The sequence below is a fragment of the Lissotriton vulgaris genome, chromosome 2_1, assembly GCF_964263255.1.
Source record: "Lissotriton vulgaris chromosome 2_1, aLisVul1.2, whole genome shotgun sequence".
Taxonomy (NCBI): Eukaryota; Metazoa; Chordata; class Amphibia; order Caudata; family Salamandridae; genus Lissotriton; species Lissotriton vulgaris.
The window spans coordinates 475137582-475156165 of NC_141687.1; the positions used below are offsets into that span (position 1 = coordinate 475137582).

At 45.9% G+C, this 18584-nt stretch overlaps 1 protein-coding gene across 1 annotated transcript in view; it reads right to left on the reverse strand.

Annotated features, from left to right (window-relative positions):
- Positions 1 to 18584, reverse strand: part of LOC147730628 (uncharacterized) — a 49982-nt gene that overhangs the window by 14067 nt on the left and 17331 nt on the right. Inside the window, exon 2 of the mRNA XM_086954093.1 lies at positions 1263 to 3343. Coding sequence (XP_086810219.1) covers positions 1263 to 2377 — 1115 coding nt within the window. The 5' untranslated portion in view covers positions 2378 to 3343. The remainder of the gene's footprint in view (positions 1 to 1262; positions 3344 to 18584) is intronic.

Consider the following 18584-nt stretch of genomic DNA (forward strand, 5'->3'; position numbering starts at 1 on the left):
CTGTTCTTGAAACCCTGTGGGAGTCGACAGAATTTTTCTGCGACCCAAATGCAGAGAAAGTGGTCAAATATCTGCTTTCTGGTGCAATGTTTTGACAAAAGAAACCATTAGATATGTCTAATGTCGTTTTATATTTTTTCCTAACTATGTTATTCATTAGGGCTGCACTATGCGAGTTTTGTACTGCAAAAGTTTTACAACATGTATTAAGATGTCTGTAGTCCAAAACTAGACAATATGAATTGTCTGGCTTGGAGACAGGAAACAAAGGATTGTTCATTTGAGAGGTGCATGTTTCAATCACCCCCTGGTACTCAAGTTGATCTAAGATCTCCCTGACCTGTTTTTTAGCTTCTTGCTTAATGGGATACTGCCGTTGGGCAGTTGGTTCACTTTTTAATTGGATTTTGTGAGGCGGAGAGTCCTCATCCCATCCTACATGATTTTTATACAATGCCGGTGCCTGGGCTACTGCCCATTTCCTTGCATAAGTATATTTTTTGTGAATCGGAATGTGATTCGAGAAGGCAGGCATAATCACTTCTTCGCCACGAGGGCACTCCCTGACAAACTCTGGGGGCCAATCTTTTTCAGCTAACAGAATATCATAGCCATTTGAGAGCTTATCCCAAAACAGACCTCTAATTTTCCTAGTCTTATCACCCTCTATACGCAATGTTATTTCGTATATTTTATGGGGCTCGCTAAGTCTGGTGTCGGCAGTTTCAACCTGAATGTATTCATTTGTGTCCACTGTCTCCAGATGACTCATCAAGATCTTGCGCGCTATACTGATTTCTGCTGCACTGTCCAACATTGTCAATGCCCACTCCCCGTTTTTCAACTGTGTCCTCAGTATTCTCGGCATGGTTGATTACTCTAATACTGGCTACCTTCTTTTTTGGAAATTGAGATTTTTTACTCTGAGCAGGTTCCTTGTCTTTTGACTTGGTGTGCTCTCCTGGGTCTGACCGTCCTCTTCTTTCCGATTTCTGTGGAAAAGATCGAGAGGGACGTGTATCAATACTTTGATATCTATCAGGTTTTTTCAAATTATCCCTATTTCTAAGGTTGTATCTTTTCTCAGAGGGCTCCCTCTGGGGAGACTGGTGTTCTCGAGTCGGAGTTCTTTCCCTCCGTCGAGGAGACCTTCCTCTAGACTGGAAAACGTTTTCCTTGGGAGTGGATTGTTTATTTCCATCCCAGCTCTTTTTAGAGTGTTTGAATTATTTTTTATAAATAATTTTTCAGGATTTTCGAGCAGTTGGGGCTTTACTGGTTTCCCACCCAAGCTGTCTCTACCTAATTCTTCATAGCATTTTTCTATGATTCGGGCAAGCTCAATTGGATCTTTTATATCTGTTTCCTTCAACTTCTGGCGAATCGCCACAGATGCTGCTTCTCCTTTAATGTTGGCTAGTAATATAGCCGAGACCTGCTTGAAGTCTTTCAGTAATTTCATACCTAGATTTAAAGTGGGCTCTGGACCGTATTCAATTTGAATCTGTTTTAGCACTTCTGGTATTACCGCCATAGACGGAACACAGTGTGTTTTTGTGTAAATGGAAGCAAAGACTGTACCCCAAGTGTCACAGTCCTCCACGTGTGGTGCGATTCCCATAGGAAGGCAGATGGTCAAGATTCTGTGTTTCTCTATAGGGGTAGTATCAGGAAATACTGCCTCTATTTGAGTGATTTTCTGGGCTAACCAGAAAGGAATTTGTTCCCTTTTTACGGGTGTTTTACCAAGACATGACTGTATGTTCTGTGGTGTGATTTTATTAGTGTTCCCCTGATGAGGGGTCAGCTGTGGTACATTAACAGCTGGCTGGACTGTTGCAGTCCACATTACATATTGGACTAATTGCCTATGTATTTTAATTAATGTTTTTAGCTGTACTAACAGCTCTTCCTTTGACATTTTTACAATGTCCGGATGTGGTGTGTAGCCGGCTAGAACCGGCCACGTTGCTCCTGGTCTACCTAGTGGACCGAGCCTGGTAATGTGATCTTTGTGTTTTAGGGCGCCATTAAACCAGAGCAGGTGCTCTTGGAATTTAAGTGGAATTTCAATCTCCTCGAAAGGAGCGTACTCTTCCGGAGGTTCCTCTATTTTGTAATAGTGAAACTCTTTTTTTATAGCGTTTGCCGCTGGAAAGTTTATCCGTGAATAAAATACCTCTGTCTGCCGATATTCGTGAGCCTCTATCACGAAAATTACTGTACCACCTTGAGGTGTCAGTCCGTTCTCTATAAGTTTTAAAGTTATAGATTTTCTTAAGTGGACCGGGATGTCAATTGCACCCGGTTCAGTGTGTTCGGGACCCTGCTGAGTCGCATCTGCTGCGGCCCCAGTGGTTCCGTTCTCTCCTGGCATTGTATAAATGCAAGGTTTGCAGAGTTGGTCTCCAAGGAGACAAAGATTAGGTGCACAATATTTTGGAACACTGTATCCTTCAACGTTGAATAAACCAGAGCTTTACATAGGAATCTCTTCCTACTAAGGTCGGGCGGATTTTAACCTTTCACCCACTCCAGACGTCTATTGGAGTATTTACGGGAGAAAGGGGTCTATGAAATATGCAGAACTGAGTTACTCTAACGTCTTGCGTTAGTTTATCGCCTTACCAAACGTTTGGGCGCCATGTAGTGTAGTTCCTAGTTTCCCACTAGGCCCTTCGCATTGGAATAACATAAACAGTAGTATCGACGTAGAAGTGCGGATCTTCCAGGCCTCCACTGACTATGCTAAACTTAATTGGGTGTGTTACCAACTAGCTCAGAGGTCACTGGAAACTTTCTTCTCTGCATAGGAAGTGATCAGCTTCCCTGGCACAGACAAGAAGGGATTCAGCTTTCCAACAACCGTGCAACATGACAACTTTGCTCCTCAGATTAAGAGTCAATCTCTAGGGTCGTGTGAAACAATAGACATGTATTTCACTCAGTCAGGTTAGTGCAGTTTACTTTCACGAGATGTAGAGAATAGAGAGACGGGCGTTTGTCAATAAAGGGTTAACATTTATTGAACAGTCTTTCTTCTCGTACAAGAGAAATGTATTGCCACAATTGCAAGACTTGTTATTATAAAAAGTACGTACAGTAAGATAAGGATTGCAAAATAATACCGTAAAAGCATTGATATGGTTTCTTAGCCATACAATGGTTTAAAAGTAATAAAACATATATACATTCATATATACATTAGGCTAAAATACTCAACTGGTGCTTCTAACTAAGCCTACCCCAGTGTGCCTGACCTAAGCCTAACACATGGCAGGGGAGTAAGTAAGTAGCTCTAAGTTAAGTTGGTTTTGCCAAGGTTTGCTTCAAGAATTCTCATCTAAGGGTTTAGTCAACACCATACCTCTGAATAGAATGATCGAGGTCTGGTATCTCCTTCAGGAGGAACTCGGTATCCCAGTCACCCGCGAGGGCAGACCAGAAACGCTGGCGCTGGATTTCTCAGCAGAAGAAATGCAGCGTCTCTCTTCAGCGCGTCGAGGAAGGAGGGGGGACAGCGTCCGCGGGCAGCTTGGCATCTGCTGGGCTCTTCGCAGAGGGACGGCTGTTCAGCTCCTAGTTACACCACACCATCGTTCGCGCTTTAGCAGCGATAATGGTATCAGCAGCTTCACCACCAAAGGGACAGCAGCAGCATGAGCATACTGCATACAGCATACAACAGCAATGGGACACCAGCAATTGCTTAAGGCAACGTTGGTAGTATTTATACCTGACAGGTGCTTGGTTTGACGCAAGTTTGCTGGACATAAGACGTCAATTAAAGATGTCACTAGGAAGTGATAGCTATCAGTTGCTCATTAGAGTTCCATTACTAATCAAAACACAGCAAGCGGGGATTTCCAGGTTTGCTGAGTTTTTATCTTGTTGAAGAACTTGGAGTGTTAATCTAGGAATATCAGATAGTGACTTCTGCTCTGTCATTGCACTAATTGGTTGCAAAGGAAGTGGCAGAAAACTATGCTGGAATGTGGCTCTGTTCGTGTGAGGCCAGAGATGACTTCCTGAATATCGCACTTGAACGGTTATGCCAATATAGGGAATAAATGGATTTATAGCCGAATAGGGGCATAAGGTCACAGTATCGATCAGGAACCTAGATAAACACGCAACAAGAACATCATGGACTGAATACAGTCTGACAAAAATATTGTGACCTAAATATTGTTAACAAATATATTCCCCCAAAGGTGTAAAGTGTAAAATATTTACACTTAGTGGGGCAATAGTTTAGTAAATTATATGTAGGACACAATGTTTATGTTATTTAATATTTTTGTCAGTGGTATTCCGACAAATGAGTGTGAGGCGCGGTGGAGGGAAGCAGTGATTGCATTTCAGAAGAAAGTGATTTATGTATTTGGTTCTTGAAGGCATTCTTGAAGGATATGGATACTGGCAAATGGTAAATATTCAGCAACCCTTTGCCCTGAGTGTGCACCACAAAAGTGGTCAGGCATAGTGTTGAAAAAGGATTTACTTTCCAGCACAAAACATGCTTTGTGTTGAAAAGTAACCCTAAAGCAACACACAACTATGCACTGCTTTGTGTCAAGGGAGGAAGCATGCGTAATTGTAATTGTATTTATATAGCGCTTTCTACCTCTGACAAGATGTTGAATCGATTTATTGCAAGTAGCACGCTACTCTGGAATCCAAGGTTAGTTGTTAATTCAGTGGTTAAATATTGGTTATTGCAATTGGACATGTGCTCTCTAGAAAAAAACATAGCATGCATTTATTCCAATTACTTTATGATACATTATATTAATACCACTTGTGTGATAATTTGTGGGGGTTATATGGTTTCAGGTGAAGGGATGGTGATGTTACTATCCTGGAGGAGAGTAGGTAATGTTAGGTTGCAGGGATAGAGTTTCAAATCAGGGGAGATTGTGATCTATTAACCAAGGTGTGAGCCTTTTCCAGAATTACAATAAGAGACATTAAGGCAGGCAGGCATGAGGCTGAGAGGAGGCTAGACTCAGAAATAGAAAGCATAGGGACGATGGAAGTTAAGAAGAGGGCTAATCTGAAAAAAAGAAAGGAATCAAATCATGTTCACTTTTTTTCATGCTGGCTTTTAGGAGAATAATGGGAGGCTGCTTTCTGAGACAGAAAAAGAAACCTATGTATGCAACGTGTTGGAACCAATCAGAGGATTTAAGCTCTAAAAAGAAAAAAACACATAGAGCTCCATGTCTGGGGCAGACAGCTAAAAAATGCAAGTTTGAGTGTACACATCACTTAAACATCGGCAACCCGTTTCACAGAAGTAATCTGAGACAAAAGTATAAGTTTACGACGTTCGGTATTCAAAAAGGGCATTTACGAGTAGTAAAGTTAGACTTTTGGTCTACGTTTAGAACAAAAGTCTAACTTAGAACAAAAGTCTAAATTTACTACTACTGAAGTTAGACTTTTGGTCTGAGTTAGACTTTTGGTCTAAACTTAGACCAAAAGTCTGAATTCACTTCTCGTAAAGGTCCTTTGTGAATACCGAAAGCCGTGAAGTTAGACTTTCGTCTCACATTACTTCTGTGAATTGGGCCCCAGGAGTCTAACTTGCTATAAGGAAATGCCTCTCTTTGTATGCTCTTTCCCAAGCTTTTGGACTGATCCTGCTGGTTTTTCAACCCTTGGAGTGCCCATGCAACCATGCATTGTTTTCAGGCAAAGCCATATCTATGCTTTAAGAATGCCAGCACATAGGCAGAGAAACTGTGCGACGTGATAGTAGATATGGAGCTGTTCATTCTCCCCTTAGAAGCAACGCTTTGGGTGCTGTGCTGAGTTGAGTTATATTATAGTAAATCTGCCCCTTGTTCACACAGGACGTTCCACAAGGTGAGAGCCATCAGTAACAGAGGCTCAGCAGTTAATGATGATGGTACAATTCGGAGGAGTGATTGCAAAAATGTGAGGAGAGATTGTCTCACTGAGCTACAGGGAGCTTTTTTAGAGAGGAGGTTAGGGGTTAAGCATGGAATTTTAATTTACCAGGTAGGGATGGGTAAATAATGGATATTTCCATCATGTTCGTATGAATTATGTTGCCAATTGTTATACAAACTGAAATCTCTGCCCTGAAAAAAGATAAAGGGGTATGTTTTAAATAAAAGCCGAGTGATTTCCAATTTCCTCTGCTCTATCTTTGGTATCTTAATAAGGCTACAAGCTGCTATGCAAATTGGGAAACATTCTTTTTGTTGGATGAAGCTAAGTAAAACTCAAAGTGCAAAATGAAAAGCTCGTCTGTACATTCTGTTAAACGCAAATGCAGGCCATAATATCATTTTATGTTGCAGAAAAATTAATTGCTCTGGAAAACCACTTAAGTCACAACTATAAAAACAATTAAGGCACTGTAGCCTTTTCAGTGATAACACTACATTTGAAGTCACGGCTTCATAAAGCAGTAATGCACACAGTGAATTTAGATTTTTATAGCATGTGAAATTAACTTCCGGAACATTCGGGCTAACAAAGTGTAGCTTAATGTGATTGAAACGCATAGACATTGCTTCTTCCAGGCATATATATTGCTGGTGAGCGATTCAACAAAACCTTCATGGAATCCAATGGAGAAAGTCACGAAATACTCGACCAGGCCAATCATCAATCGGGGAATAAATTACAGAGCAGAATGCCCAGCCACACAACACCATATTTGGCAATTGCCCCCACCAACAAGATCACGGGAACTCAGAAAACCCGTAATAATGATATACCAAGGCCATATTACAAACTTGGGCACATACACACAAACACAGCACAGAAACGAAATGCACCAACATCGTGCTTACTAACCACCTCTGCATTCACAAATTGAACCTTTGCCTAAGACCACCCTTTCTTTGGTGTGTGGACATGCACACACGCTTTGGATTGCTTTCTACACGTTGCCAAGATTTAAGAGTCAGGAAAACATTAACGTCATAAAAACACACATTATAATGCAAAAAGTATCCAGCAATGAAATAAGGCCTCAACCCTGCCTGTCACCAGGCATCAAACTCGGGAGCCATGGGAAGGAAGGTCACATGATACCTGAGCCGCCAGTTTTAACATGAGAAACATGCTTAGACTGCACACGGTATAGCAAATATAGGATCAGTCTAATGAAAAGCCTTGGACCTTTTTCCTGTATTTTTCATAATACATGCGAATAATAAAGGTTACTTACCTGCTCATCATCGCAGAGGCACCTAGATTAACTATGAAACCCCCGAAAACAACTGAAGTCCTGTACCAGGACCAAGGCTCTTCCTATCTCAATGACAATTTGAAGTGCTATTCAATGAAAGGTCTTAAGTACCACAACAAGCTTCTACACTGTTGGGACAAAAAGGTCCTCACATGATAATGGATGTGCACCCCTGGCCTTGGCACCCCAACAGTAATGGATCCCCAATGCTGATTATTGTTGTCTTAGCCAAACACAGATCACGCATGCGCACCATGACATAGACCTTTCTCACGGATTGCGGTCTTGTTGGACCAGGAGGGGCAGCCAAAATGCTGCTCTCATAGGGGTGAAAAGCTACTGCCTTTACCAGGTGTTATGTTATAACGACACGGGTTAAACCCAAATATAGTCTATGGGACCTGGGTGAATATATAGTACAAGAGACAAGTGGTCCCAGAAAAAAAGGAATTAGATTAAGTATTCACACTTATTAAGAGACATAAATCCTATACACAGTATCAGCATTGTTTCTAATCACAATGTCTAAGTACATTACGTCACATGGTCGGATTATTAAGAAAAACTTAACATATTTTGTGCCCTGGTAGGGAAGGGATGGGAAAGGTGGTAGTGTAGGGAAAAGTGTAGGGTAATCAACAAAGTGACATAGCAATGGTCAGGCGACTTTAGTATGCAATGCAATGGTTAAATCAACACAATATAGATGAATAGTTCAGATATTATTACATGCACATCATGCTTCCAAAGGAGAATACAAACAATGAATTATATGGGAGGAAGCTGAATGTAATGAGGCTGTCGACGTTTCGACCCATAGATAATCGCAGGCAAAGGATGATGCCTTGCTAAGGGTTCTTCATCAGGACGGGGGTGGGGGCACATTACCTAAACAGAGGGTAAATGATTACATTGACAATGGTCAGATAACGGTCAAAAAGATCCATTAATATCTAAAAACAGTAACAATGGTTAAAAGGAGGAGTTACCATGAGATGTGCGGTACTTGAATCATGGTAAAAGGTATCTCATAAATGGGCGAGGAACATCGTGGCGTCCTACCAATGGAGCAAGAAAAAATTAAAACGCATCCAGAGTGAATGCAAGGAAAGATAAGGTTGTTATTATGTTGGAAGGCAGACTTACAAAATGACTCAGGGTCAAGGATAGACTCGACGTCATAAAGGTCTAAGATGGGTAGTTCTCTGTAGGATAAAATAGACAGAACGGTGTATAGTTGATCAACAAGGGACTAGTTATAAAGCAAATTCAAGACCACCACAGAGGATTGGGGGCGTACCCTCACCATTAATGAGTCCCGAAAGAGCTTCACAGATCCCGCCAACCGATCAGGAATCTAAAAAACAACAACAAGAGGGCCGGAGGCCAGAGGGGCATTATAATCTGATCCCAAAGGGTAGTTGTGAGTATAGAGCCAAGAGTGTTTCGAGCTATGGATCAGTTACCTGAAATGGTGACTTGTAGGTGTTATCGAGTAGAATCCCGACGGATTAACGATCGGGAAACTGAAAAAACATAACGGCCCGGAGGCCAACAGAGCATGAGGGACTGTTCTCCGTGGGATTCTGAATAAATGTACCATAGTGCATTCGTATCGGATTACCTGCATGTATCTATTGGACTCTATTCAACACGGTCTAAATAAGAATGATAGCATATTTGTACAAATAGCTACACTTAATTAATCTCTAATTTTCTATTTTCTGTTCTGTCTGCTCGAAACACTCTTGGCTCTATACTCACAACTACCCTTTGGGATCAGATTGTAATGCCCCTCGGGCCTCCGGCCCTCTTGTTGTTGTTTTTTAGATTCCCGAACCGCTGCCGGGATCTGTGAAGCTCTTTCGTGACTCATTAATAGTGAGGGTACGCCTCCCATCCTCTGTAGTGGTCTAGAATTTGCTTAATAACTAGTCCCTTGTTGACTAACTATACATCGTTCTGTCCATTTTATCCTATAGAGAACTATCCATCTTAGTCGAGTCTATCCTTGATCCTGAGTCGTTTTGTAAGTCTGCCATCCAACATAATAACAACCTTATCTTTAAGCATGGGCGGAAAATCCGTTCCGCTCGCCAATTTTGCGGATTTTCGGTAAATTTGCAATCCGCGAACGCTCGCGAATTTACTGAAAATCCGCAAATTCGCACGCAGCTGATTTTTTCTTCTTGGTGATACAATTTTGCGGTGCGCGGCGTTCACTTACCATCATTCGGCGTTTGCCGAGTTGTTTTTCTTGATATTTTGCGAGTGCTGCGCCATTTTAGATCTTGCTGCGGGATCCCGCGGGAGCTTGCCGAGCGCAATTACGTCATCGCGGCTTGCCACCTTGCACTGCGAGAGTTTGTCAACGCGAGTAAGCCGTGATCACGTATCGCGGGAGTTCGCAATTGCGAACTTGTAGATGCGGCGGGCAGCAACGATCTCGCACTCGCGAAAATACAAAATTTGCAATTCTGCACAAGAAATCCACCAGCAAGCAGCATAAACCTTCTGGAAATGATGATTTTTATCAGAATAACTTCTCAGGTTGACATTTGCCTGCAGTTTTTTTTGCAAGGAGTCCATGTTGGGGGGGGGAGGAGGAAGGAAGTGCCCCACAGTATCCAACTTCCTGTTCCTGTCCAGCAGGCTCCTCCCAGTGCTTTCTTCATGTGCTGGTCACTTTCATTCGGATTCTTCACCTGGAAGGATTACTTTTTGTGGATGCTGCTGGATATTTGGATTTGAGGCCTTTTTGACTTTCTTTGGATCACTTTTGGATTAGAAATTTCACAAGTAAGTTTGTTTGGGGCATTACAGTTGCTGCAACTACAATTTTAGAATTTTCGATTTTTGGGCTGTTTTGGGGCCTTTTGCCCAGGGGTACTCAGTGGTGGGTGGACTGATTCTTTCTGTGGGGTGTCTTGAATTTAAACATCAAGGAGGGCCTGGATGGCTTGGGAGTGTGCTGATTTTTAAGTGATTTTCGTTTTTTTGGGCTGTTGTTGTGGCCTTTTCACCAGGGGTAGTTAGTGGTGCATGAGCCTAGTTTTTCTGTGGGGTGTCTTGAATTTATACATCATGGAGGGCATGGATGGCATGGGATTGAGCTGATTTTTCTGTGTTTTTCGATTTTTTGGGGTGTTCATGGGGACAGGCCATGTGGGTGGGTGCCATTTTGAGTGCTGCTACAGGCCCTGGCCATGTGCTGGGAGGGAGGGGGCCATTTTGAATGCAGGCAGTGTTCTTAGGTCTGCAACCATTTTGCCTAGCTTTCAACCTTTATTCCCAGGGGTAGTGAGTGGTGCATAGGCCTAGTCTTTCTGTGGGGTGTCTTGAATTTAAACATCATGGAGGGCTTGGGATTGTGCTGATTTTTCTGTGATTTTCGTTTTTTGGGGCTGTTGTTGTGGCCTTTTCACCAGGGGTAGTGAGTGGTGCATGTGCCTAGTCTTTCTGTGGGGTGTCTTGAATTTAAACATCATGGAGGGCCTGGATGGCATGGGATTGTGCTGATTTTTCTGTGTTTTTCGATTTTTTGGGGTGTTCATGGGGACAGGTCATGTGGGTGGGGGCCATTTTGAGTGCTGCTACAGGCCCTGGCCATGTGCTGGGAGGGAGGGGGCCAGTTTGAATGCAGGCAGTGTTCTGAGGTCTGCAACCATTTTGCCTAGCTTTCAACCTTTATGCCCAGTGGTAGTGAGTGGTGCATAGGCCTAGCCTTTCTGTGGGGTGTCTTGAATTTAAACATCATGGAGGGCTTGGGATTGTGCTGATTTTTCTGTGATTTTCGTTTTTTTGGGCTGTTGTTGTGGCCTTTTCACCAGGGGTAGTGAGTGGTGCATGTGCCTAGTCTTTCTGTGGGGTGTCTTGAATTTAAACATCATGGAGGGCCTGGATGGCATGGGATTGTGCTGATTTTTCTGTTTTTCAATTTTTTGGGGTGTTCATGGGGACAGGCAGTGGGTGGGGGACATTTTGAGTGCTGCTACAGGCCCTGGCCATGTGCTGGGAGGGAGGGGGACATTTTGAATGCAGGCAGTGTTCTTAGATCTGCAACCATTTTGCCTAGCTTTCAACCTTTATGCCCAGTGGTAGTGAGTGGTGCATAGGCCTAGCCTTTCTGTGGGGTGTCTTGAATTTAAACATCATGGAGGGCTTGGGATTGTGCTGATTTTTCTGTGATTTTCGTTTTTTTGGGCTGTTGTTGTGGCCTTTTCACCAGGGGTAGTGAGTGGTGCATGTGCCTAGTCTTTCTGTGGGGTGTCTTGAATTTAAACATCATGGAGGGCCTGGATGGCATGGGATTGTGCTGATTTTTCTGTGTTTTTCGATTTTTTGGGGTGTTCATGGGGACAGGCCATGTGGGTGGGGGCCATGTTGAGTGCAGCTACAGGCCCTGGCCATGTGCTGGGAGGGAGGGGACCATTTTGAATGCAGGCAGTGTTCTTAGGTTTGCAACCATTTTTCCTAGCTTTCAAACTTTATGCCCAGGGGTAGTGAGTGGTGCATAGGCCCAGTCTTTCTGTAGGGTTTCTTGAATTTAAACATCATGGAGGGCTTGGGATTGTGTTGATTTTTCTGTGATTTTCGTTATTTTTGGGCTGTTGTTGTGGCCTTTTCACCAGGGGTAGTGAGTGGTGCATGTGCCTAGTTTCTGTGGGGTGTCTTGAATTTAAACATCATGGAGGGCCTGGATGGCATGGGATTGTGCTGATTTTTCTGTGTTTTTCGATTTTTTGGGGTGTTCATGGGTACCGGCCATGTGGGTGGGGGCCATTTTGAGTGCTGCTACAGTCCCTGGCCATGTGCTGGGAGGGAGGGAGCCATTTTGAATGCAGGCAGTGTTCTTAGGTCTGCAACCATTTTGCCTAGCTTTCAACCTTTATGCCCAGGGGTAGTGAGTGGTGCATAGGCCTAGTCTTTCTGTGGGGTGTCTTGAATTTAAACATCATGGAGGGCTTGGGATTGTGCTGATTTTTCTGTGATTTTCGTTTTTTTGGGCTGTTGTTGTGGCCTTTTCACCAGGGGTAGTGAGTGGTGCATGTGCCTAGTCTTTCTCTGGGGTGTCTTGAATTTAAACCTCAATGGAGGGCTTGGGATTGTGCTGATTTTTTTGTGATGTTCGTTTTTTTGGGCTGTTGTTGTGGCCTTTTCACCAGGGGTAGTGAGTGGTGCATGTGCCTAGTCTTTCTGTGGGGTGTCTTGAATTTAAACATCATGGAGGGCTTGGGATTGTGCTGATTTGTCTGTGATTTTCGTTTTTTTGGGCTGTTGTTGTGGCCTTTTCACCAGGGGTAGTGAGTAGTGCATGTTCCTAGTCTTTCTGTGGGGTGTCTTGAATGTAATCATCATGGATGGCATGGGATTGTGCTGATTTTTCAGTATTTTTCAATTTTTTTAGGGTGTATAACTGAACTGATGTTCCTCTGTCTTCCATTGCTTTGAGGTGCACAATACTCAAGAGAACCACCAGTGCCAGGAAGAAGTCCTGCAGCGGTGTGTGTGTGCAGCATAACGTCACGCGACCTCATGTCTGGCCACAGACAACTCTGTATCTCGTGCAACTGCGGCCTGCTGTTCTGATCTGCTCTGAAGAAGATGGCCCCAAAAAAAGTTCCCCGTAGCTCCTCTAGCAAGAAAGTTGCCAGTAAGGAGCAGAAGAATCAAGTTACCAAGGAGACTGGTGTGCCGCCCGCCACATTTTTGGGGAGTAAAAAAAAAAAGTACGCCTGCAGCAGCAGCGGGATCTGCTGGGGACCAAGCTGGGAGCAGCACCCCCGCTCCATTGGGCTCAGTGCCACCACCACCACCACGCCAACTTAAGTCCAATCCCTTATGGCTGAGATACCCGCCACCCCCTCTCAACACACTCCCCAAGGATGGGAAACCGGAAACAGTTCTGAACTTTTGGAAGACGGGAGGGAGTGACCCTCCCGGCCGTATTTATTAAAATATGAAACAAAAATTAAAACATTAAATTAACAGTTTCATATTATGTACAATTTCATTACCACATCGCGATGTTTGGCTAACCTTAACATATTCTCTAATACAAAGGTTCTCCTAGCCGAACTAACATCCTACAAAGCATTAACTTGCAAATTTGAAATTGTACATCCTAACGTTTAAGGGCCAACGGCAAGGTCGTAACCGGTGTCAAGATCCCTAACCAGAAATATCCCCCTCACTTGTGAGGGGCGACCGCACAGAGGTGTACCTCAAGTGCAACTACCAATTTCCCTTGACTTGACGGGGGCCCCAATAAACTCGACGCCACTTAAAGGTCGTCCGAGGACTCGTGTGAGGTATCTAGAAGGTAGCGTAGACCCCCTCCCAAACCCCACACAACTTACCACATCTGCCGTCGCAGATATCCTGGCCCCGGGAAATTCCCCAGGAGGGGGCTGTAGCCCCTCCTACCCAGGAAGGGGCCTTGACCGCCTTTCCTTTCCTTTCGGCGGCCCATCCTTAGAAGGGACCGCCTACCCGTTGAGGGGCCGATGGCCACCTCCCTCGTGCGCTCCCATCCGTAATGGGTGACGCCCACCCATAGGGATCTACCAATTAGTGCTCACCGATCATGACCTTACCGCCCGACCAAAATAAATACGACGATATTATCTAAATTACTAAAATGCTAAATTACTAACATGACTAAATTCCTAAAAAACAGTACACAATTACAGCTTAACGACACGCAAGATCATGGGTCAACACTAGTGCAGGATTACTTTATTTGAGAACATACTACGAAATGACCATTCTTTATTGCATAATCAGAATTACCACGATAATTATCACAACCTGCAAGAAATAGCGTTAGTACAACAAACTTTATTCCAAACCACTTGCTGTCCTCAGGGGCTGGTGGGCGGGTCAAAATTTGGCTCTTCGTTCCGTCTCGAGCTCACGTGTAGCGAGAGGTGCAGCTTCCGAGCACAGGAACAAGAGGATGCGTTCTTGGCTTGTTGCTCCTTTTATCCGTCTTCAGGGCGGGCGTAAACCCGCCCCTGCCTGCCCCTAGGGCGTGGCTGGCCGCGTCAGTGTCTAGGCCAGCCCACTCTAGGGCGGGAAAAAGCGCGCCCCGGCTACGCCGCTTCGGGCATACCAGCCGAGGCTCGCCTCCCGCCCAAAATGGCTTCCCGGGGGGCTCGTGGTACTCCGCCATACGTTCGGGGGGACCGATTGGTCGCCCCTTTCCATATGGCTGAGATACCCGCCACCCCCTCTCAACACACTCCCCAAGGATGGGAAACCGGAAACAGTTCTGAACTTTTGGAAGACGGGAGGGAGTGACCCTCCCGGCCGTATTTATTAAAATATGAAACAAAAATTAAAACATTAAATTAACAGTTTCATATTATGTACAATTTCATTACCACATTGCGATGTTTGGCTAACCTTAACATATTCTCTAATACAAAGGTTCTCCTAGCCGAACTAACATCCTACAAAGCATTAACTTGCAAATTTGAAATTGTACATCCTAACGTTTAAGGGCCAACGGCAAGGTCGTAACCGGTGTCAAGATCCCTAACCAGAAATATCCCCCTCACTTGTGAGGGGCGACCGCACAGAGGTGTACCTCAAGTGCAACTACCAATTTCCCTTGACTTGACGGGGGCCCCAATAAACTCGACGCCACTTAAAGGTCGTCCGAGGACTCGTGTGAGGTATCTAGAAGGTAGCGTAGACCCCCTCCCAAACCCCACACAACTTACCACATCTGCCGTCGCAGATATCCTGGCCCCGGGAAATTCCCCAGGAGGGGGCTGTAGCCCCTCCTACCCAGGAAGGGGCCTTGACCGCCTTTCCTTTCCTTTCGGCGGCCCATCCTTAGAAGGGACCGCCTACCCGTTGAGGGGCCGATGGCCACCTCCCTCGTGCGCTCCCATCCGTAATGGGTGACGCCCACTCATAGGGATCTACCAATTAGTGCTCACCGATCATGACCTTACCGCCACAGGCCGGATAGTTGACCGGCTATCCGGACCCCCCACACACTCCTACCTAAAGGTCATGTCACAACGTCCTCAGCCAAGCTATCAGGTCTCCTATGAGTAACTCGTTCCCCACCCGGGACAAATGAACACCATCACCCAAATACATACTGTCCCCTTTAATACAACCATGCGAAATAGAATGCAGTGTACTTGAACGGAACAATCTACTCACTTTATTATTAATTTTTCTTACTGAATGATTCAGAGCAGAAACTGAAAGAGCCCCCCGCCACACTTTTCGTGGGATCATATGGGACCATGCGATTGTGCACCCTGGAACTCTTCCCGCTAACCAACTTACCGTGGAAAGCATCGCCTCAAGAAGAAGTCGTCTACCAGTGGTCACCAAATCGTTGCCCCCAAGATGTACTATGACTATAGCCGGCGGTGACCTCGTCCGCCCTAACAAACCCTCAAAAAATGATTGAAACTGGTCAATACAGAGCCCGCCCTTTCCGTAGAAGGACACACTGTACCCGTATTCCCCAGCCACGTGAATCATGTCACCTGCTTTGAATACGTCCGCGGCACGCCTCACGTATGAGTGGCCCACGACCCACACCTCCTTTTTCACAGCCGGTGATGTCTGACCGCTGGCCCGGTGTTGGGTCGACTGCACAGTCCGCCCCGCCTCGCAGGCTTGCGCAACTGAAAACCAAACAAAAAACAAGAAGCGTGAGTATATCATTACAGCTTCACAACATGTGCAACCGCACATACCTTTTATAACAGTTCGAGGACCAACGCCCCACACGTTTAACTTGTTCGACATTCAGACCCCTGGCTGTAGCCTCTGTAGCAGCACCTATCCGAAAGGAATGGGTCCCAAACTCGCCGGGGTTCAAGCCCGCAGCGGAAATCGACATCGCAAGCACCCGCTGAAACTGAAACCTCGTCAGTGGGGTGGCGTCAGCGTGTCTCAACAAGGTCCCCCCCCATGATGCCACCCTTTGCGCTAAATATTCCTCCACGCAACTCACCGGGCACATGGAGGACCCGGGAACCCTTTGTATGATTATGCAGTCCCCCATCGCACCCTGATCGGTCTTGGACCTGACAAACGAGACAGTCATTGTCTCCCCTCTGAACTGAACGTGCTCTCGGCAGAGTCCCCCCATCGCATCCTGTTTGTTCTTCGCCACTAGTTCGCTCACCCGCATAGCCCCATGGAATGCCAGCGCAAAAGCGGCTCGGAATAACACAGTTTCATACCGGGATGAACATGTTGCAGGAAGTACCGATAATAACAGGGCCAACCTATCCAGACCTATCGGGCGCCTTTCATCTACTCTGCGACCCTCAAGGCGTTGCCACCCACGTAACGCTTTTTGAACAACGAAAGACGCTGTTGGGTCCTGGATCCCATGAGCCCTTGCCACAAAGGAAATGGCGGCCCGATGCCTCTGGGCCGTGGCCACTGACTTGCCTGCCTGACGTAAGGACAGCAGAAATTTTACTACCAACTCCTCCTGGCCCCAAAGCTCCCACCTAGCAGCCCCCAAAAAGGCCCAATAGGAATGGAACGCCCCTTCATATGCCTTCCTCGTCCTGGGTGCTAAACTCTCTCCCACGAGGTTTCGTAGTTCGGGGCACCGAGAGACCAGAGAGCTTCGGGAAAGGGTGCCGCCACGGGTCCGCTGTGGGCAGAAAACCCCAGAAGGCCTGCATACGAAAACGAGAAAGGGCATCAGCCGCTTGGTTCATCACCCCGGCACATGTCTTGCCCTAAATAGCACATTCAATTGCATACATAATAACACAATTTCTTTGAGCAGTCTCAAAATCCATTTGCATCGTGCTGACTGGCTATTGATACACTCAACCACGGTCATGTTATCAGACCAGAACACAACAGAGTGATCTCTAAACCCCTCGGGCCAAGTTTTCAGAGCCACCAGAATGGGAAAAAGTTCAAGAAAAGCAATGTTACTTGTCAGCCCGCCCTCGTGCCACCATGACGGCCATTTTTGAGCCGACCATTGTGTGCCGAATATGGCACCAAAACCAATACTCCCTGCCGAATCTGTCCACAGTCCCAGCTCTTCGGAGGACACCGCCGGTTTGTTCCAGACAATTCGACCATTGAAATCCGCCAGAAATGCCAACCAAATGCGCATGTCCTGGCGAACCTCTGCCGAGAGCCTCGTGCGGTGATGACCCTCCTTCAGGCCGACCATGGCCTGAGCGATCGAGCGGGAAAAGGGGCGGGCCATCGGTATTACTCTTAGTGCAAAATTCAACTGTCCCACCAATTGTTGTAACTGATGTAACCTAACTTTAGACTGACTAACACACGTTTTCAGGGATGCCCTGAACCTTAGCACTTTGTCTCCTGGTAAACGAAAACAACCTTCCTCCGAGTCGAGCTCAATCCCCAGAAACTCGAGGCAAGTCGAAGGACCCACGGTCTTACCTGGTGCCAATGGCACACCAAAATGATTCATCAAAACACAAAAGTCATTCAAAGCCTGACCACATTCCGGATCCCCGGCTGCCCCTAGAAACAAAAAGTCATCGAGATAATGCATAACGTGTTGAAACCCCGTCTTCCTCGTGAAGGCCCATTGCAGGAAACAACTGAACTGCTCAAAGTAGGCACAAGATATAGAGCACCCCATTGGCATACATCTATCCATGTAATAGTGACCCTGGAAAATGAAACCAAGAAGACGCTGATCGTCTGGATGTACCGGGAGCAACCGGAACGCTGACTCTATATCAGACTTCGCCATCAGCGCTCCGGGCCCTAGGCGATTCAAAATGGCTACGGCCTCATCGAAGGATGCGTACCGCACCGAACACACTTCCGGGTCTATTGCATCATTTACGGAAAGACCACGTGGGGCTGACAAATTATGTATCAGCCGAAACTCACCCGGGTCCTTCTTGGGGACCACCCCTAAAGGGGAACAAACGAAGTTAGCAACCGGTGGCGCGTCAAAGGGACCGGCGACTCGACCACGAGCCACCTCTTTCCCAATCTTCCCCTGTACCACGGTCGTATGTTGCAAGACTGATATCTGGTTTTTACATTTCGCTACACCCTGAAAATCCCCCACTGGGATGCGGAAACCATACAAAAAACCGTTCCGCAACACCCCAGCGGAAGCGTGATCCGGGTATTCGCTGAGCCAAGGAATCATTGCCATGGTATCAATTGGAGTAGGTAAAGGCGCCCCTCGGACCATTTCAGACCTGTTTGGCGCCTCCTCTACCCCCGTTTTCACCCGTTTTGGCTCTGCACATGGACTCAGGATGGGAAGTTTGCCCACACCCACCACATTCGTGCCTAAATTTGCAGGACCCCTGGGGTCTCGTACACTTACCCCTGTTAAAGTTCCAAC